This window comes from Megalops cyprinoides, chromosome 3 (assembly GCF_013368585.1).
Source record: "Megalops cyprinoides isolate fMegCyp1 chromosome 3, fMegCyp1.pri, whole genome shotgun sequence".
In the NCBI taxonomy this organism is placed as follows: Eukaryota; Metazoa; Chordata; class Actinopteri; order Elopiformes; family Megalopidae; genus Megalops; species Megalops cyprinoides.
Genome location: NC_050585.1, coordinates 39,784,179 through 39,802,968, shown reverse-complemented (window position 1 = coordinate 39,802,968; position 18,790 = coordinate 39,784,179). Strand labels below are relative to the sequence as shown.

Below are 18,790 nucleotides of genomic sequence, written 5' to 3'. Positions count from 1 at the left end.
ACGGATGATCTGTATGCACACATACGGATCTTTGCGAGGGCTGATTTGCGTATGCGCAAATAGAGCGATCTTTATGAATTGTGGATGGGCTGGTTTGTTGGGTGCTGTGAACAGGATGAGCTGTATAGATGATTTGGGGGTCAGCGGTTCTGCGCAGCTCGATGTCTTGAAACACGCCCCGTGTGTGCGCACCTGGTCTCTGTGCAGACGTAAGTCTATGTTCCCTCCTCTGTCTGCAGGTCCTGCCAAGGCAGACGTGTGGCCTGTTCACCCACACCATCTTCTACAGCGAGTACCCGGGGGGCCCCCAGGAGCTGGACAAGCTAATCAACGGAGGCGAGCTCTTCCTCACTGTCCTGCTTAACCCTGTGAGTGCTGAGAGCCGCACCACTTGGGCCTTGTGCGGAAAACCAGGCTGGTCACCAAGTGTTTGCATGTTCGAATCCCAGGTGGTGTGCACTGTGTGCTGGAGTCAAGTGCAGAACCTGAATGCCTAGAGTAAATGTTCAACTGCATAAACGGATGATATGTTAAAATGTCATCTCTGTAACTGTCAATCAGTCGTTGTTTTCTGTTAAGGCGCATTTTTATATTTGATACTGTCACAAATGGCTGTGTATGTAACAGTGCATTTTCCAGAGGGAAACAGAAAACTCCTGGAGCATAATAATAGAAAAGATCACATTGGCATAACACATAAGAAGGCATCAGCTCATCTCAAACGTTCATCAGAACAGTTCCATTCCACAGGCAGTGAGGTGGATAGAAGATCAAAATGTTGGCTTCAGACAAGATATAGCTAGATAAGTGAATTTATTGACTGGATAAGTGAATATTCCGAGAAGAATAATACTGGTAAAAATGCTAAGAAAAACTTAGTGCGCTAAGCGCTAAGTTTGTTGCCATGATCTGAGACACTGGCGTAACTATTGACGGTGCCACCAATGTAGCGCACCGGGGCCCAGAAGCTGTTTTATATGTATTTTTATTTGTCCTTATTGAAATGTTCCAAAACGACATGTTTTATTAAAAATAAATATTATTTCTACCCACCACTTATTTAATTTGGTTGCTTTCTTCTCAGAAGTTACGACGGAAAAAGGCTTGCTGGGAAATGCTAATTTGTTTGTCCAGTGACCTTGCTCCCTGTCATTTTGATAACTTGTGTGAGATCAATTTTTTCCTCAATTCAAATAATGAGTTGCTATACTTTTTGTTGATAGCAATGTGTTCTATGCTTATCGACATACTGTGTAAGCTACCTTTGTGTTGATTTGTTAGTGTAGGCTGGCTAAAGCTTTTTCTGATGTTGGATAGTTGGAGAAATTAGGCTGTGGTGGTTTGAGTCCAGGCAGGCGATATCGAATAGCTATTTTTAGCGCAACAACAGCTATCCCCGGTATGTAGCGTTAGGTATTTTTTTCCCTTTACTCATACCTGATGTGGGAGCATACCTCCAAAGTTCAGTGAAATGCTTGTATCTATATGTTGGTTAACTTACCCATTAACTTTGAAAAACACATAGCATATGTTTTCACTCTTTATCTTTGTAGCCATGTGGTTCTGTGTACCGCATGGAAGCAGCATAGTGCTGTTGCTGTGATATCAACATTAAATAGATAGGAGTGCCGTCTTTTTCCCCTGGAAGCATTTCACATGGCCTCGGAAAACTGGAGGTGTGCTCCCGCATCAGGTATGACTAAAGGGAAAACAATACGGGAAGAAACTGCGTGTGTGTGCGCACAAATGTGTGCTTGTGTTTTGGGCAGGGGGCAAGAAAAATATTTGCACCGGGGCCAATCACAATTATGTTACGATAGTGGTCTGAGCCATTTTAAATGGCTGTACACAATAAGTTAATGTAAATGTTTATGTTTGAACACATGTGTTGTGCTGCATACTGTAAAGTTACAAACCACTCGGCAGTTCTTTTGGGCCCCACGCCTGTTCTGCCAGTATGGCATTTAACGTGGTATTCTGCTCTGGGTGTGTTGCTTCTCCTGTGCTTATTACATCATGTTGCGTCTTTTTTTAATTGTGTTTTTCGTCCATTTCATGTTTGCGTGTATGACGATGCAAGGAAAATTTCCCTTTGGGGATACATAAGTGTCCATCATCATCATCATCATCATCATCATCACCATCATCATCATCAGCGTGTCTTAACCAAGCCCTCTGTGTCTCTGTGTGGGACCGTCTCACAGATCAGCATCTTCATGACCCACCTCTCCAACTACGGGAACGACCGCCTGGGCCTGTACACCTTCCGGAACCTGGTGAAGTTTGTGCGCACCTGGACGCGCCTGAGGCTGCAGACGCTGCCCCCCGTGCAGCTGGCGCAGCGCTACTTCCAGATCTTCCCCGAGGAGCGGGACCCGCGCTGGCAGGTGAGTGTGCGGCTCCGCCCAGACAGGAAGCGGGGGCAGCCGGACAGGAAGCGGGGGCAGCCCGGACAGGAAGCGGGGGCAGCCGGACAGGAAGCGGGGGCAGCCCGGACAGGAAGCGGGGGCAGCCGGACAGGAAGCGGGGGCAGTCCGGACAGGAAGCGGGGGCAGCCCGGACAGGAAGCGGGGGCAGCCCGGACAGGAAGCGGGGGCAGCCCGGACAGGAAGCGGGGGCAGCCCGGACAGGAAGCGGGGGCAGCCCGGACAGGAAGCGGGGGCAGCCCGGACAGGAAGTAGAGGCAGCCTGCACAGAAAGTTGAGGCAGGGCCGCAGGGTCTTTCTGGAGCTCTGTGGCACTGACTGAGGCACTAGCTTAGCCCAGGGGACGCCAGGCTTAAACTCTGAGGCTCTATAGAGTGTTATGGGGCTCTAGGTGCAGGCACTGGGTGCAACGTTCCTGTAGTTCAGAGGAATGTTGCTGTCATAGGTCACTGTAAGGCTTTACAGTATGATGCAAAGTGATAATGCTCTCATAATTCACCTGTAAACACTATAGTATGCTGCAAAGTAGAGTGGCTCTTATTCTGTAGATCAATATTCAGCTCTATAGGGCAAGGCAGGGTAATGCTGTCTTATATTATCACTGTGAGGTTCTGCAGTATGGTGCAGGGTAATGTCTTGTAGGTCACTGATGGGCTGTATTTTATGGTGCAAAACAAAAAGGTTCTTTAGTTCTTTGGTAAGCAGCACAGTATGATCAAAGTAATGTGGCTCTTCAGTCACTATAGTATGCAGGATAATGTCTTATAGATCTCTGGTAGGCTCTGTAGTATTCAGGATAATGTCTTATAGATCACTGTTGGGCCCAACAGTATGCAGGGTAATGTCTTATAGATTGTATATCTTAGCACTGTTTTCCAGCTTGGTGCTGTCATTGGTGGGGCTCTGGCTAGCTAGTATCCAAATGTGCCCAAATGTGATTACATTACATTACATTACTTCATTTAGCAGATGCTCTTACCCTTACAAATAATTGCTTCACTATGCTAAGAGTAGTTTTCGCAAAGTATTACAAGAAGTCAGTAAGATACAAAGTTAAGTGCTAGGCTAGTGTAGAGTGTCTTTTTTTAATGAAAATAGCAATCGATAGGATAGATTGACATAGATGTGATGGGTCTGTGACCCAATCCTGACTTTTTCTTACGGTTCTTTTGACATTACAGATTTTGCTCTGATGACTGTGTAAGTTAGTCAAGATAAGAGTCTCTTAGTGTAGTCAATTAGGATAAGGCAGTATTAGTGGTGGTGGTATAATGGTGAATATAAGAGTTTTAAAAGTTCTCTAAATGCATGCTGGGGACGTTTCACGCTGTTGTGCTTGGCATTGGAGCTTTAGACAGTCTTCCTTTTGCTCTGGGTAATTGGAGCGTTTTCACATGAGACAAAGGAGGTAGGAGATGACTCTCACAGGCTGTCTTTGACAGAACATTGTGAGCAGCTGAATGCAAACACAGACCCGTTTCCATGGACCCTCACAAAAACGAAAGTCTCACTCGAAAACTAAACATGTTGTTAATTAAGAGAGAAAAGCATCTGCTGGAGTGTAATTAATGTAATGCAGGCTAATGCGCTCACCAAAACACAGTGCCTTGTGCCTGTTTCAGCACCTTTTAGTGTGTCTGGATGTGTGTGTTTGTGTGTGTGCATGTGTACATGCATGCGCTTGTGTGTGTGTGTGTGTGTGTGTGTGTGTGTGTGCACACTTCTGCCCGCCTGTGTGTGTGACAGACTGACTCAGTGAGATGCTTGTGTCCTGCAGCGTAGTGATAATTACCTGACAAGGGCAGCCATTGTGTCACGCAGAGGGAAACTGCCAGTCAGTTCCTTATTTAAAATCCTCTGTTTTTAGTCCTCTCGCTGAAAACCGCAAGGCACAGTCATTGTGTTCGGTGTAAGGAGATGGAATTTGGCATGCATATTTATGAGAGAAATGAGCGCGGTTGTTTAGAAAGCCTTTAAGGTTGGCAGGATCCGAGCGTGAAGCGATTCTTTCTCTTACCATAAACGGCTGCATCCGTTCGCACCAACTGAATAGCAGGGGTTAATTATTATTGTGGTGGCATTAACCGCGTTGCGTAATCCTCGCCCATCTGAACCAGGCATATTGTTCGGCAAGCCAGAGCGCTGTCTGGAGAAGAGAGGAGCTTTTAGCACGGCAGGCATCACCACTGCATGCAGACTGGGTCCTTTGTGTCCCCAATGAACGGCAGCAAACCCAGTCCTACGCAGATACTCAAACATAGATTTCCAGCAGTGAGTCCCATGACGTTACATTACAGTTGTTTTAGCAGACACCTTCATCCAAAGTGACTTACATTGCTTGGGGTTTGTACGTTACCCGTTTTTCTACAGCTGGATTTTCTGAAGCAGTTCAGGTTAAGTATCTTGCTCAAACGTACAACAGCACAAGTATGTGACTTCATACAGTATATGCTCATCTAAAACCCTTTTTAGCCGTGGCTTGGAAGGACCTGGCTAGGGAGTCAGAACTGTGTAACCAGTGGGTGGGAGGTTTGAATCCTAGGTACAGTATGTCATTGCCAGTGCACTCTTGAGAAAGGCACTTAACCCAGAGTGCCTCAGTAAAAAATCCAGCTGTATGAATGAATAATAGGGGAAATGTCAGCTCGGCGAGTCTGCCAGAGTAAGAGCTTCTGCTGGGCGGATAAATTATGCATGTGAGGGTCCTTCTCCGGAGAAACTCTGCCTCGGTACGGCGTTTTTTAATGTGTGATTACCGGATGGACTTAGGGCAGCCATGAGTCTGTCCCCATCAATACTGTCCCGCACTACTGAACCGGTTCACATAAAGTCCTTAACCTGTGTTGTGTCCAGTGGGCCCAAACTTTAACTCCTTCTTTTCTTTAATTGGAGTGCGCTATCGCCCCCTTGAGGTTGCACTTTTTACTTCCAGCTGGTTGTAATTGCTGGTAATTGCAGTAAGGATTCATTGTATGATTTTGCACAGGTTTTTATGGACATGTTGTTTGCTGGTTTTAGAAAATGACAGTTTTCCCTGGGCCAGTTCCGTGGTAATGCTAAAATATTTATGAGACAGCTGCTGCCAGTTATGTAATGGTGTGTGTGTGTGTGTGTGTGTGTGACTCTCTCCATCAGTGTCATAGTAAAGGACATAGAGTTAAGTTCTCTGTGACACCTGACAGCTTCCATCTTTAACCGTGGCTGCTCACTACCTACAGGATCCCTGTGAGGATAAAAGGCACAAAGATATCTGGTCCAAGGAGAAGACGTGTGACCGCTTCCCCAAGCTGCTCATCATTGGTCCACAGAAAACAGGTGAGGGGAAGCCACAGAGAGGCAGTGGCCAGTATGGTGCAACACCCAAGTTAATGCATGAACCTGGGTTGCCTGTACCAGATGTATTCATTCCTAATGTGCTTCCCCTGCTGGCAACATAGATAACTGCATTGGGGGAGAGCATGAACAGCATAGCTAACAGCTGAAGGCCAGTCATTTACAGTAGTCCCTGTCACACTCATTTAGTTCAGTTCATAGAATGGTGGTTAGAGGCAGGCTGGTGCTGCATCGGAATGCACTTAACCTTGACAGCTTTAGAGTAAATGTGAATTCCAGCTTTATTCCACAGGCCAATTAAACTTTTAAAAGGCCTCTTTAGGGAGTGATTTCCCGTTTTCCGAGAGGGTAGTGAAATGGCGCTGTTAATCCTTTCAGTAGAAAGTAGATTAGGTGAGAGTGAGTCTGCTTCTCTCACAGTGCAGCTCACTCTGGTGCAGTGCTCTAGCTTTGCACTCCTCCATCCCCACGGCCAGCTGCTCTGTGCCTCTCGGGACTTTGTGTTACAGTGTCATCAGCATCGCCTGTGTGCGTGTGTATTTGTGTGCCTGTCTGCACTTTCTTCCTTTTCTCAGTGTCACATTTTTAAAGAAAACTGTTGTCATGACACTAACTTGAATTTGTAATGAAAAACTCTGACATGATTTCTGTGTATTTTATTGATTCTGTCTGACCTTCTTTAACCCATTAATCCTTTTTTAACCCCCCTCCCCCTTTTTCTAACCTCCTTTTGTAAACCTTACTTTTGTAAAAGCCTCCTGGGGACAGGTGCTAAGGTGTTATTTTGCTTTTACCAATGTTATTGCAGTACCCACGTCACATAAAAAGTTAACTTACTAAACTTCATTCTGCACCCCATTTTCACCTTTCCCTGCAGGTACGACTGCCCTCTACCTCTTCCTGGGAATGCACCCCGATCTGACCAGCAACTACCCCAGCAAAGAGACCTTTGAGGAGATCCAGTTCTTCAACGGCCACAACTATCACAGAGGAATAGACTGGTATGTGGCTCTCATCACAATGAGAACTTTCTCTTGTGATCTGCTGGGGGGGTTTCCTGCTGCACACACCATCAGAAGCCTTTCCCAGGAAATCAGAGAACTCGGGGTGATTTTGGATTTATTTATGTATTTGTTTGGCAAGCTGTTTTATCAAAGGCGTCTCTTGCAGTGTTAAAAAATCCAGTCTGAAACACACATCGCAGCAAAGCAAGCAGAATACAACCTATCACATACAAATACCTGAAAGGGAGCACAGTGCACATTCATGTGTGGCTCAGGTCTAAGTCCAGAGCAAGTATGTTGGGAAATAGTGAGTCTATACAAATCATGTCCTGTCACCTGGATTGTTAACAGGTGTCCAGGTATTAATGTTTGGTTACTAGTACAAAACTCACTAACCATTAACAAATAATGGTTATATATAAATATATAAATAATAATGAAATAACAATATAAGTATTTTTCCTTCTGGTCTCACAAACTGAAATCCAGTACAATGCAACAGCGTCTTACCAGGGTCACCAATAGGCATCAGTGTTTGTAGACAGAATGACTATCAGAGCAGTAGAGAAAACAGGAACTTGAGGCCAACAAGAGAAAGTGAGACAAGGTGAGCTGAATTACATTTTAGGTGAATTTTGCCCAAAGCAGTGAACTGAACGCTATGTATCTGAATAATCACTGACATTTGAAATGGGTGAACGAAACGAAATACTCTTTTGTCCTCAATGCAAGACTATGTAAATTGGGCAGTCATAATGAAAAAGAAGTGAATCAGACTCCCTCATAAATAACCTCTGAAAAAGGAAGTGAGAGGCAGTGCGACATGTTAAAGCTCTGCCATTTCCCCCAAGCTCTTCACGCGTAGATCCTGTTTTCGTCCCCCTCCCGGGTGTCAAGGCCTGGTGTTAACATCCTAACCTTGCTCTGACCTTGTGAAGCAAAAGGGCTCTCTATCCCACTCCGGTCGGCAGGGTGGGGGGATGGGGGGTGGGGGTGGTTGGGTCTTGGTTGTTTCCCTCCCCCAGTAGCTGTGTTTAATGGACTCATAGTGTCAGCACTGACATGCAGTGGCATCACCTGGCAGGGACATTTTCTCCCCCTTCTCTGACTGTATTAAACATATTTTCACTTCAAACTGAAGCAAAAAAGTGTGGATGTTTTTCACACATGCTCAGACTCCCTGTCTCTCAGGATGTCTCAGGATCTCTGTCATCCCCTAAATCCATTCTTTTTTTTTTTCCCCGAGTGTTGGATGTGGAGGGGGTGGGATTATGGTTCTCCGAGGAAGAGGAGTGATTAGACTGTTACTCCACCAGCAGAAATCCACCACTAAGACCCGAAAGCTGTGTGATCTCACAGGCACTGGAGTGAAACTCTGTCTTTAGGCGTTTTTGCAGCTGAGGTTGTTCCTCTTAAGCATAAATATATGATTTCTGGTGGACGCTTTCTCAGTTCTTACTGTATCCATTAGCCTATTGGTTACGTTGCATTACGTTATGAAGAAGAGCTTCCAGGGTTATATCTCCTGGTGCTGATGACCTTCTTGTGTGTCCGTGTCTGTGTGCCTGTGTGTGCGTGTATGCATGTGTGCGGGTGCTTTTATTACAGGTATATGGAGTACTTCCCCCTGCCCTCCAATAGCAGCTCGGATTTCTACTTTGAGAAAAGCGCCAACTATTTCGACTCGGAGGTGGCCGCTCACCGGGCGGCAGCGCTGCTGCCCAAAGCCAAGATCATCACCATCCTGATCAACCCTGCAGATCGGGCCTACTCCTGGTACCAGGTCAGTCTGCCGGGTCCCGCTGCAGTTTAAGGTTTCTCTCTGATTGGTCCATTGTCGCTCATGCTTTGCTCCCATGTCCCCGCCCCTCAGCACCAGCGTGCCCATGATGACCCCGTGGCCTTGAGGTACACCTTTCATGATGTCATCACGGCCGGCCACGACTCCCCGCTGAAGCTGCGGATCCTGCAGAACCGCTGCCTGGTGCCAGGCTGGTACGCCATACACCTGGAGCGCTGGCTGAGCCACTACCACCCCAGCCAGGTGAGGGCCCCTCATCGTCTGTGTGTGTGTGTGTGTGTGTGCGCGCGCGCGCGCGCATGTATGGATGGATGGATGGATGTGTGTATTTGTGGATGGATTGACATTGTGTGTGCATGTGCCTGCATACCGTGATGTGTGGATGTGGTGTTGTAGAACCCTGAAACTAACTGAACCCTCAGTTCTGCTCTCTGAGTGTCAGTGTCCCTGTCCCTTTCTCTGGGTCTCTGCAGGTCCTGGTGCTGGATGGGCAGATTCTCAGAACAGAACCTGCATCAGTGATGGATAAGATCCAGAAGTTTCTGGGCCTTGCAAACATCGTCAACTACCACAAGATTCTGGCGTGAGTTGCTCCTCTGAATGTCACCCAGCCAGCAAACATCAGATCTTTAGACATTTACAGGTCTGGTAGAAGGAAGCCTTTTGTTTGAATACATAAATTAGAAAAGCGAAGTGGATGGTTTCTGCAGTGAAGCAGTACCCACACGCTGCCCACACTTCCTGCTTCAGGTCTGACTGACTGCTGGGGTCTGGGTCTGGGTCATTTCCTCAGACTGGGTCTAAAACAAAAATGCAGATTGCAAGCTGTCTCCCTCTCCTTCTCACTCTCTCCATCTCCCTCCCTCTCTGTGCTTCTCTCCCCACTCGTTCTCACTTTACCTCTCTCTACATCTCTCTCTCTCTCTCTCTTTCCCTCTCTCCCTCTCTCTGTCCCTTTGTCCTTCTCTTTCCCTCTCTCCCTCTCCCTTTCTCTATCCTTCTCCCTCTCTCTCCCTTTCTCTATCCTTCTCCCTCCCTCTCTGTCCCTGTGTCCCTCTCCCTCCCCCTTTCCCTCTCTGTCTCTTTGTCCCTCTCCCTCCCTCTCTCTATCCCTCTCTCTCTCTCTCTCCCCCTGTCTCTGCATCCCTCTCCCTCCCTCACTCCTCTTTCTCTCCATCACGCTGTCATTGCCAGCCCAGACTGGTAAACGGCAACATCTGTTTGTCACCTCCCTGCGTGATGATAGAAGTGTTTTTGTTTTTCTCTCGCGTCGTGCCTTCAGAAAAGAGACGCGTCTGGCTGCCACTCTCTCCACTGTAACACATGGAAATGTCTGTCTCATCTCCTCCCTCCCTCTGTGCAGGTTCGACCCTAAGAAGGGCTTCTGGTGCCAGCTGCTGGACGGGGGGAAGACCAAGTGTCTGGGGAAGAGTAAAGGAAGGAAGTACCCTGACATGGACTCAGATGTAAGTGCCATTATACACACAAGCCACACACGCAGTCATCACGCAAAGACCCTTCGCACACACACACACACACACACACACCACATGAATAGAACCATCACACATGCTGCAAGTACAGAGCCAAGAGGAGGCCATCATTAACAGTACATCACACACAAGCAGATGTAACTATGATAAAAAGTATTCCGTTTATACATTGTGAAACAGAAAAACGCCGCTCAGATCCAGCAGGGTTAGAAGTGCGCTCTCATGGGGGCTCCCATTTCAGAATCAGCTCAGTTAGGGGGTGAGACCGATGTCACCTAGTACTCAAAGGCCCTTACCTGCTGCTACCTTGCAGTTTGCACTCTGACACAGTCACACGCTTTTGAAATTTTTTATCATTTTAAATTAAACACATCATATCATTGTGTTACCAGCCCAGTGGTAACGCCCGTCCTCTCAGACTGTGATCCCACGTGGGTCTGCAGTCGTCCTCAGATGCTGAGGATAGCGGTGAGGCTGGGGACTCTCAAAGTGTCTTCTGGTGAAGGCGGTCAGTGTGATGTCATTTCCATAGGAGAGGCACATAGCAGATCGCCCAGTCACTCGCTGATCCTGAAAACCTCTGCGCTACCCCAACTCTTAGTTTAGAGTTTCTAGTTATGAACATATTCTCAGATATAGGTGATTAGAATGATAGGTGATTAGAATAATGCAGATAAACAGCAGTGGTTGTGTGTAGGTTCCACTCTAAACTGCTGCCATTAAACGAGGGGGACGACTTTGGCTCCAGGACTGTATTTACCTGCATACAGGTGAGGGAGAGCCCCTCCTGCTCAGTAGAGGAGACCTTGACGCTGAATGGGGACATCCAGCTTGAACCCTCTTTGCAGACCTTTTCCTTATGCATTGAAGTGTGGTTTGGTGTTCTCACACACCACACAGTATGAAGGTGAGAGAGTGATCCTCCAACCAAGATCTACATGCAGATGTGACCACACCCACAGTCACATGGTCTGAACTTTCTAACTGCATTGTCAGAATCACGGTGTTATTATTAGGGTTAACTCTGGTCTGGTTAACTAGTTACCTGGTTGACAGTATGATCAGAATCACTCTGGTGTGATTAGGACTAACTCCAGGCTAATTAACTGGTTAACAGCAGAGTTGTAGTATACTGTAACACCAGGCTATTTGGCAGTGATACCGGAGCCGCTATGATGCGGTAAGGGTTAACTTTTGGCTGGTTAGCCTCCCCCACAGCAGTGCTGACTGCCTGTGGTCCTCTGGTCTTGGACAGGTTCCAGAAGTCTCACAGTGTGACCAGCAGAGTCTTATCTCCGCTGTGCGTCCCCCCTCCGTGTCCTTAACGCGCTGTGAAACCAAAGCAAGCGTTTCATTCCCGCTCTTGAAGTTACCCCAACATTTCCTGGCAGGGAACTGAAAACTAATTAACACGGAAGTTGCATGTTGTTTATTCTCCTTCAGATGGCCGTTGAGAGGCAGGGACCCCTGTGGCCAGACCGGATATTGCAGTTTGTCCTTTAAGATGCATGCACACGTTTCAGGTCAAATAGTGGTATAACTAACAGTGCTCAATTCAAGGATTGTCAAATCTGCATAAGTATTCAGGTCTAACTAGTGAATGTCGGATATTCTGTACATAGAGCAGGTAAAATACTGTTGTAAAACTGTCTCTCGCCTCACCTCTCTGTTGGCGCACAGGCGTGAGCGTATTTACAGTGTTGTACGTACTGCCTCTCTTGAGTAATACCGCATTCACCCTAAAACAGTAGAAGGGTATGGTCAAGAATCAGTTCCCAGATTTTATCTCAAGGAGCTGTATGGTAAGCTGTGTTCCCTTCATCTCAAATGTGTGATTATCTCTACACTCTGTGTGTCTGATTTATGGCAATCTCTGTGCTCTCTCTCAGATCGCTCTGTGCTAATCTCGGTCTGCTCTTTGTGTCACATCTGTGTTCATCTAGCACTGACAGCATCTAGATAGCACTTTGCTAATATCTGTGTGCTACCAGATACCTCTGTGCAAATGTCTACTCTCTGTGTCATATCTGTTCTATTCTCTTCTCTTATTCAAAACTGTGCTAATATCTGTGCTCTCTCAAATAGCTCTGTGGTAGTCTCTGTGCTCCCCATCAGACAGCTATATGCTAATCTCTGTGCTCTCTCTCAGACAGCTCTGTCATAATCACTGTGCTCTCCCAGATACCTCTGTGCTGATCTCTGTGCTTCTTCTCAGCTAATCTCTGTGCTAATATCTGTACTCTCTCAGATAGCACTTTGCTAACCTGTGTGCTGTCTCTCCCGACAGTCGCGGTCCTTCCTGCGGGAGCACTACCGTGATCACAACATCGAGCTCTCCAAGCTACTGTACAAGATAGGACAGCCCCTGCCCAGCTGGCTGAGAGAGGAGCTCCTCAACTCCAGGTAGCAGGACTAGGGGGAGGAGCCAGCCCAGGACCAGCACCTCCCACTCCTCCACACCTGCCAATGATGTACCTGACCAGGAGCTGGGAGAGGAGGAGAGGCACGAGGCCCCTCCCAGCCTGTCGGAGGCGCTCGGAGAGTTCTGCTCAGAGATGGAGGGACTCAGAGGGACAGGGAGGGAGGGGGAGCAATCAGCGAGACTGCGAGCTCAGACTCTGTGTGTGCAGAAACCTGCTACTCCCTCCCTCTGCTCCGCCCCCCCAGGCCTTACACGGACCCCCCAGCACAGCGCACCCCACAGAGAGAGTGGAAAGGACACACAGAGAGTGTGCTGCGGGGGGGGGGTCAAGCCTGTTTCACTTCTGTCCAGTCGAAATTATGAGTCCCGCTCTCTCCCCTGCCTGTAATAAAGACACGCACAGTCTGTCACGCACCCACACGCATACACACAACACACCCTTACCGTACACAGAGACACATACACAGACACCAGTACACACACACACATCCTTACTCCACATGTAGACACACTGACAGATACACACACTCTCACACATACACCCTTTCCCCGCACACAGACATAGACACACAAACAACCTTACCACACACACACACACACACACACACACACACACACACACACACACACACACACACACACACACACACACACACACATACATACATACATACATACACACACACACACACAAACACACATACACACACACACACTCTCTCTTTACTTTTGGGAGAGTGGGGAAGTGACACTTGATTTGCCGGTACTGTGCCAGTCCTGACATATGATAGCCATTAACAGATCTGAAGTGCCAGAATGGAATTTTATTTCAAAGCGTTTCTGTGTTTGCTTTCATGGTTTTTTTAATGTAAATGGCCTGCTAAAACTGCAGATGAGACACCACAGAGTATTAGGAAGCTACAGAATAAAGAGGCTTCTTTTCTTTGTCTGTTGTTAAATATTTAAATGGGTCAACATCAAAAAAACAGCAAATTCATAGCAACAGCAGCTCAGTGTGAAAACATAGAAGGGGTTGGGGTTGTAGCAAAACTGAAATATTTTTTAGGTTGAAATATGAAAGAGAAATATGGAAATCCACAGGGAAGACACATGGTAAAAGGTAATGCTCCAAAGAGAAACCAGCAGCTTCCAGCTCCATTCAGAGAGACACCTGTATGCCTGCTATCACAGCTTCAGTTCTCAAGCTGCCTAGCTTTTCGCTTGAGGCACATTTCATTGTCAAAATGAGCGGGACAATGACTTGGTACGTGTCACAAAGAGACGTGTGAAATGTGTGATGTGAAAATGTCAGACGCGTAATGGTGCCATGATTCGGAAATTGAATTCCACGCCTCCTGTCTCTGCAGCCTGAACAGCTCTTCACATACCCCTTTCTAAAAGAGTCCACAGTGAGAAGGCTGACCTCACCGTGAACCCTCAAACCTAAAATATGCAGTGAAACAGTTTGAATTTGTCTGTGACATTTCCCTGTAAACCCCGTGCTACTCCTTTCATACTTCACCTCCACCACCTCAACTCTACTCATTGGCATCAGAATGTTGCGGTGTTCTTTACTGCATGACAAAATTTAGAACTCACAGTGTTCTCATCAATTCTATCAACAGTGTGTTCCCATGGCGGTGTAGTCTGGTCAGACAAGAAGTGTAGTTTGGTGACAGGGCTCTGATTGGTCAGAAAGAGACATCTAAAAATTTGTTGTAGCATTGATGACCATGCTAAAATGGCTCTATCAGGAATAAGGCATGTGGCCAGCATTGATGTGCTCTTTTTATAAACAAGTGTGAGCCATGCTTGTCCTTTTAAAACAGTATTTTTAAATGTCAGCATTATGTCTTGGCGAACGGATCACACGGGTCCCACTTTCACGATTGGTGCCAGTTGTTTTTATTCTTTTCACAAGTCAGAACTTTAAAGGATTTTATATGACAGAGCACAGAAGCTTAGAAGGTTGTGCCAGGAAGAGCTCATGATTTCCTCCCCTAGAGTTTAAGCTAATGCAGGTGAGTCCCTCAACCCACTGTAGTCAGGTGTAATATGATCTATTTACATTAGTCAGATTGACCTCCCTTACAAAGCATCATGTTGCTGTGCTGGAAACCACAGACCCACCAGAGGATTGTATTTAGAATATTATTATTTATTCATTATTAAGCCAGGGGTAGTCCCAATTACTGGCTCAGTATGACAGAATGTGCCCAGGACAGGAATGTGATTAAAAAGTAGTGCCTTTGGGTGCCCCGGGTCTGTGAGGATGATAAATATTTCATGCATCGCTTTTTAGAGAGCCCAGTGCTTTGCACAGAAATGCCCTTAAAGGAAACGCAAAGGCCCGAAAAATTAGAAGCAAAGCAGCTGTAATTAAACAATGAAGCAGTGTAATTTAAAAAGAAAACAAACGAGCAGTAAAAAACGGTGCAAGAATGCAGTGCAACGTAATAAGTGGAAAGATTTCACGGATGAAGGAGAAGTTGCTGATTAAAAATGTCAGTGTTTCCTCCTTCCTCTCAGATTCTGTCTGTTGTCCACAAGGGGGTGGGCTTAGTTAAATGGATGTATGGAGGTTTCTCATGTTGTAATCCTCTTAAATATCAGCATTTGGCCTAACACATCTGGAAGCCATGGTTTTTTTTTTGTTGCATTACCAAAATGATTACTGTATAGAGTGGACAGTCTAGTCTGTCTGTCTTCATGAAACAACTGTATCCCCAGTCCCTAATTATGCAGAGGGAACAGTACATTCTGTATCTGCTTGACAGGAACCTTGAGGAGCTTTTCCTGCACAGTGTGTCCCAAGCCTCCTCGCTGAGAGTGGAGAGAGTTCTTTCGCTCTGTTTCTCATTGCAAACTTTACCATGGTCTTCACATGGTTACGGATTTTGACAGCATCTATTTACACTTGTATTATCAGGTTCTTGGGATCAGGCTTTAAGGGTATGTTGTAATTAGCATACTGGATTACCCTACTACCCAACACACACACACACACACACACACACACACATACGGCCACATCCATGCACTTGCGCATACATGCGCATGCGGACACATACACACAGGTGCACATACATGTGCACGGACACATTCATGCACGTGCATATACATGCTTGTGAACACATCCATGCGTGCGCACACACACACATGCACTGACGATTGTTTCCAGATATGATCACCTTTTCTGTCTTTGTTTTTTATTCTGGGTTGACTGTCATGTACTTCCGAGTTGTGACTGGAGGCATGACATTTCTGCCTGTGTGAACAATGCAATAAGAAGAAAGGCTGTCAGGGCTCAGGGTATTTAAGGGGATTTTGGGGGGGTTACAGGGAAGCCCCATCACTGGACCTGGGCTTGGGGACTGGATTGTGCTGAGGGTGTGAATGGAGAGATGGAGAATTGCAGACAGAGTGACCCCACTCCCGCATCTCCCCTTCCCCCCCTCCACCTATCTGTAAGGCTGGTGAATATGACACTGCCACTTCTGTGTTTTCAGCAGTCCTGTATTAATAAATAACCACCATAATAACAGTGAGGACAGTAATAATCACCTGGACTGTACAATCAGACTGTAATTGTTAACATTTTTTTATTATTGTGTAGCTAATATTTTTGTGATTTTAATTTACAAATAAAAATACCACTCTCTTTCTAGTGCTTTCATCTCCTTCTGCATTTTGGACAGAGAATATGAACGTCACTAAACGGACAAAGAGCAAAATGATGGCTGATGTTTTTATTGGCGTTATTTGATTATTTTGATCTGATGACTCTTATTACAAGACATGTCTTTTACACGCAAGCTCTCAGGACAGAATATTTATGAATTTATGGAAAATATTAATATTATTTTATAGAAAAGAGGGGCTACATCACAGACATACACTTTGATTTGTGTCCTACTGCTTAAAAGGTACGCTTAGAAGGTGGCCAAAAGAATGTGGACACCTGACCATCACACCTTTATGAGCTCCTTGGACATCCCATTCCAAAACCATGGGCATTAATATGGAGTTGTGTGCAGCTGCTTGGCGATGGAAACCCATTTCATGAAGCTCCTGACACACAGTTCTTGTGCTGAGGTTGCAGCCAGAGACAGTTTGGAACTCTGTAGTGAGTCAGTCAACAGAGGATAGGCAGTTTTTACGTGCTATGCGCTTCAGCACTCGGCAGCCCCAAGTGGTCTACCGTTTCGTGGCTGAGCTGTTGTTGCTCCTAGATGCTTCCACTTGACAATAATTATTTATTACTATTAATAGCACTTACAGTTGACTGGGGCAGAAATTTCACAAACTGACTTGTGGCAAAGATGGCATCCTATGACAGTGCCACATTTAAAGTCACTGAGCTCTCTAGTATGACCCATTCTACTTCCAAGGTTTGTCTATGGAGATTGCATGGCCATGTGCTTGATTTTATGCACCTGTTAACAATCGGTGTGGCTGAAACACCTGAACCCAATAATTAGGAGGGGTGTCCACATACTCTTGGCCATATAGTGTAGGTACACATAGCTTTGTGGGAATTGCTGTTGACCTGGAACTGGTATTAGTGGTCCTGTGAGGGGCTTTGTCTTTCCCCTGTACCAAGCAGAAAACCAGTGCCCCATTACTGATGTTCTGATTGATTTTTAATATTAGAAGAACCCATAGCCTTTATTTTGAAGAGCGTAGGGTTACCAACTGTTCTCCCCACATTCCCAGTCTGACCTTATAATCATCCAGCGCTTAAACTGACTAAGCAAATGCCTCCCTGTGTAGCTCATCTGATGTGTTTAGATTATGGTGCACAGTGTCTGCTGTGCATTGACATACACATTGGGGTGGTTAAGGTGTAAGGTTTTTTTAGATTGTAAGGTATTAAAGATGTATAAATCCAGCTGCTTCCCGATATCTTTGTGTTTCTCGGAAGATCCTCCCTTCACTGATCAAAGTGAGATCCAGCTGTAAGGCTCTCTCACTCTGTTTCATAGCTGGAACACATCGCTCATAACCATTTCAGAAGATTGGAATCAGAGTCTGTGTCATACCCAAATCCTTATCCGGAATGTGAATTACCGCTTTGCTAAGATGGACCACACTGATCGCATTTGATTGCTGAAATTGAGTGAGCCTGTTGATAAAAGGCTGTTGATAAAAAAAAAAAAAATGTTATCATGACATGAAGAAATGTGCTGCAGTCATAAGCCTCTCTACACAGGGCCCTAAAAACACATGGAGAGGAGCTTTTATATCAAGTCTTCCCAACATTGCAGTGATATTTAAAAGTTATTATTCCCTGTTATCTATAGCGCATTTTGGCCTCCTTCTGTCTCCATTTTGAAAACACAAATGTCATGATTTGGCGTGTGCCACGATGATAGTGAAATTATGGTGACATGGCTGAAACCAGTGAAATGACGCAGTTGGAGGTGTATGGTGTGGGTGTGTTAGCTGTGTAAATCTAAATCGGGTTGAAATACTGGTTTGAGAATTCTGCTGAAACATGCATATGTTCTTTTTTATGTCACTGGATCAGGCTTGTTAAGATTTGTTTATTTTGCAATAAAAAGACGCATTAAAACATCAAAATATTGCACACTTTACAAAATTAACTATTTTATTTCTCTTAAATGTATCATGTCGTTGGGAAAACGTACTACAGACATACTGTACACGTACTGTAGTCTATATATACATGCAATTACACGGTTTCTCAAAAGATTATGGTGTAATAGGTATAGACACTCAAACGGTTTTTCTTCTTCAGAACAATTTATTCGCATGCCTTTGAAATCGAGTCACACGAACTAACTTATCGTAATATGGACGAATGTTTATGCTCAGGTATGGGAGAAACGTAGCTGATGACAGAGAGAGCTACGCAGCCCTAAGTTTCTGAGGACTTCAAACATCAAGCTATTCTCAATGTCCCTCACTTAACAGCTGTCGCTGGTTTCGCGTGCCTTAGATGTATGATTTAGTATCCTATTTTAAGTAAAGTTTGGTTGCCTGAGAAATCAGCTGACAGCTCCAGCAGTTTTGCGGGAGTTTTATTTGCAGCTGCTACACAGCAGGATGGATTTTTAGACAATCATTTCTATGATTGCATCTTATTTCGGAACCGATTTAATTGCCAAATGAATAAATGGAAATGGAAATGTAGATTTAAAATTTTCCGTGTCATATTGTTCAAGGCATAAGATTTTCCCAAAATGTGTGCGCCATATGTGAAGCTCTGCGATCCTGCTCGCATAGTTTATATCTGGTTTAGGGTTTGTGTTAACAAATACAGTCTAATGGATGGAAAAAAAAAGCGC

The 18,790-nt window shown here is 45.6% G+C and overlaps 1 protein-coding gene across 1 annotated transcript in view; it reads left to right on the top strand.

Moving 5' to 3' along the window:
- LOC118774753 (bifunctional heparan sulfate N-deacetylase/N-sulfotransferase 1-like) overlaps positions 1 to 12,922 on the top strand; it is a 23,135-nt gene extending 10,213 nt beyond the window's left edge. The window contains exons 6-14 of the mRNA XM_036524226.1: positions 240 to 368; positions 2,205 to 2,387; positions 5,645 to 5,741; positions 6,637 to 6,760; positions 8,372 to 8,546; positions 8,637 to 8,807; positions 9,038 to 9,147; positions 9,928 to 10,030; positions 12,345 to 12,922. Of these exons, the coding sequence (XP_036380119.1) occupies positions 240 to 368; positions 2,205 to 2,387; positions 5,645 to 5,741; positions 6,637 to 6,760; positions 8,372 to 8,546; positions 8,637 to 8,807; positions 9,038 to 9,147; positions 9,928 to 10,030; positions 12,345 to 12,464 (1,212 nt within the window). The 3' untranslated portion in view covers positions 12,465 to 12,922. The remainder of the gene's footprint in view (positions 1 to 239; positions 369 to 2,204; positions 2,388 to 5,644; positions 5,742 to 6,636; positions 6,761 to 8,371; positions 8,547 to 8,636; positions 8,808 to 9,037; positions 9,148 to 9,927; positions 10,031 to 12,344) is intronic.
- The last annotated feature ends 5,868 nt before the right edge of the window (positions 12,923 to 18,790 follow it).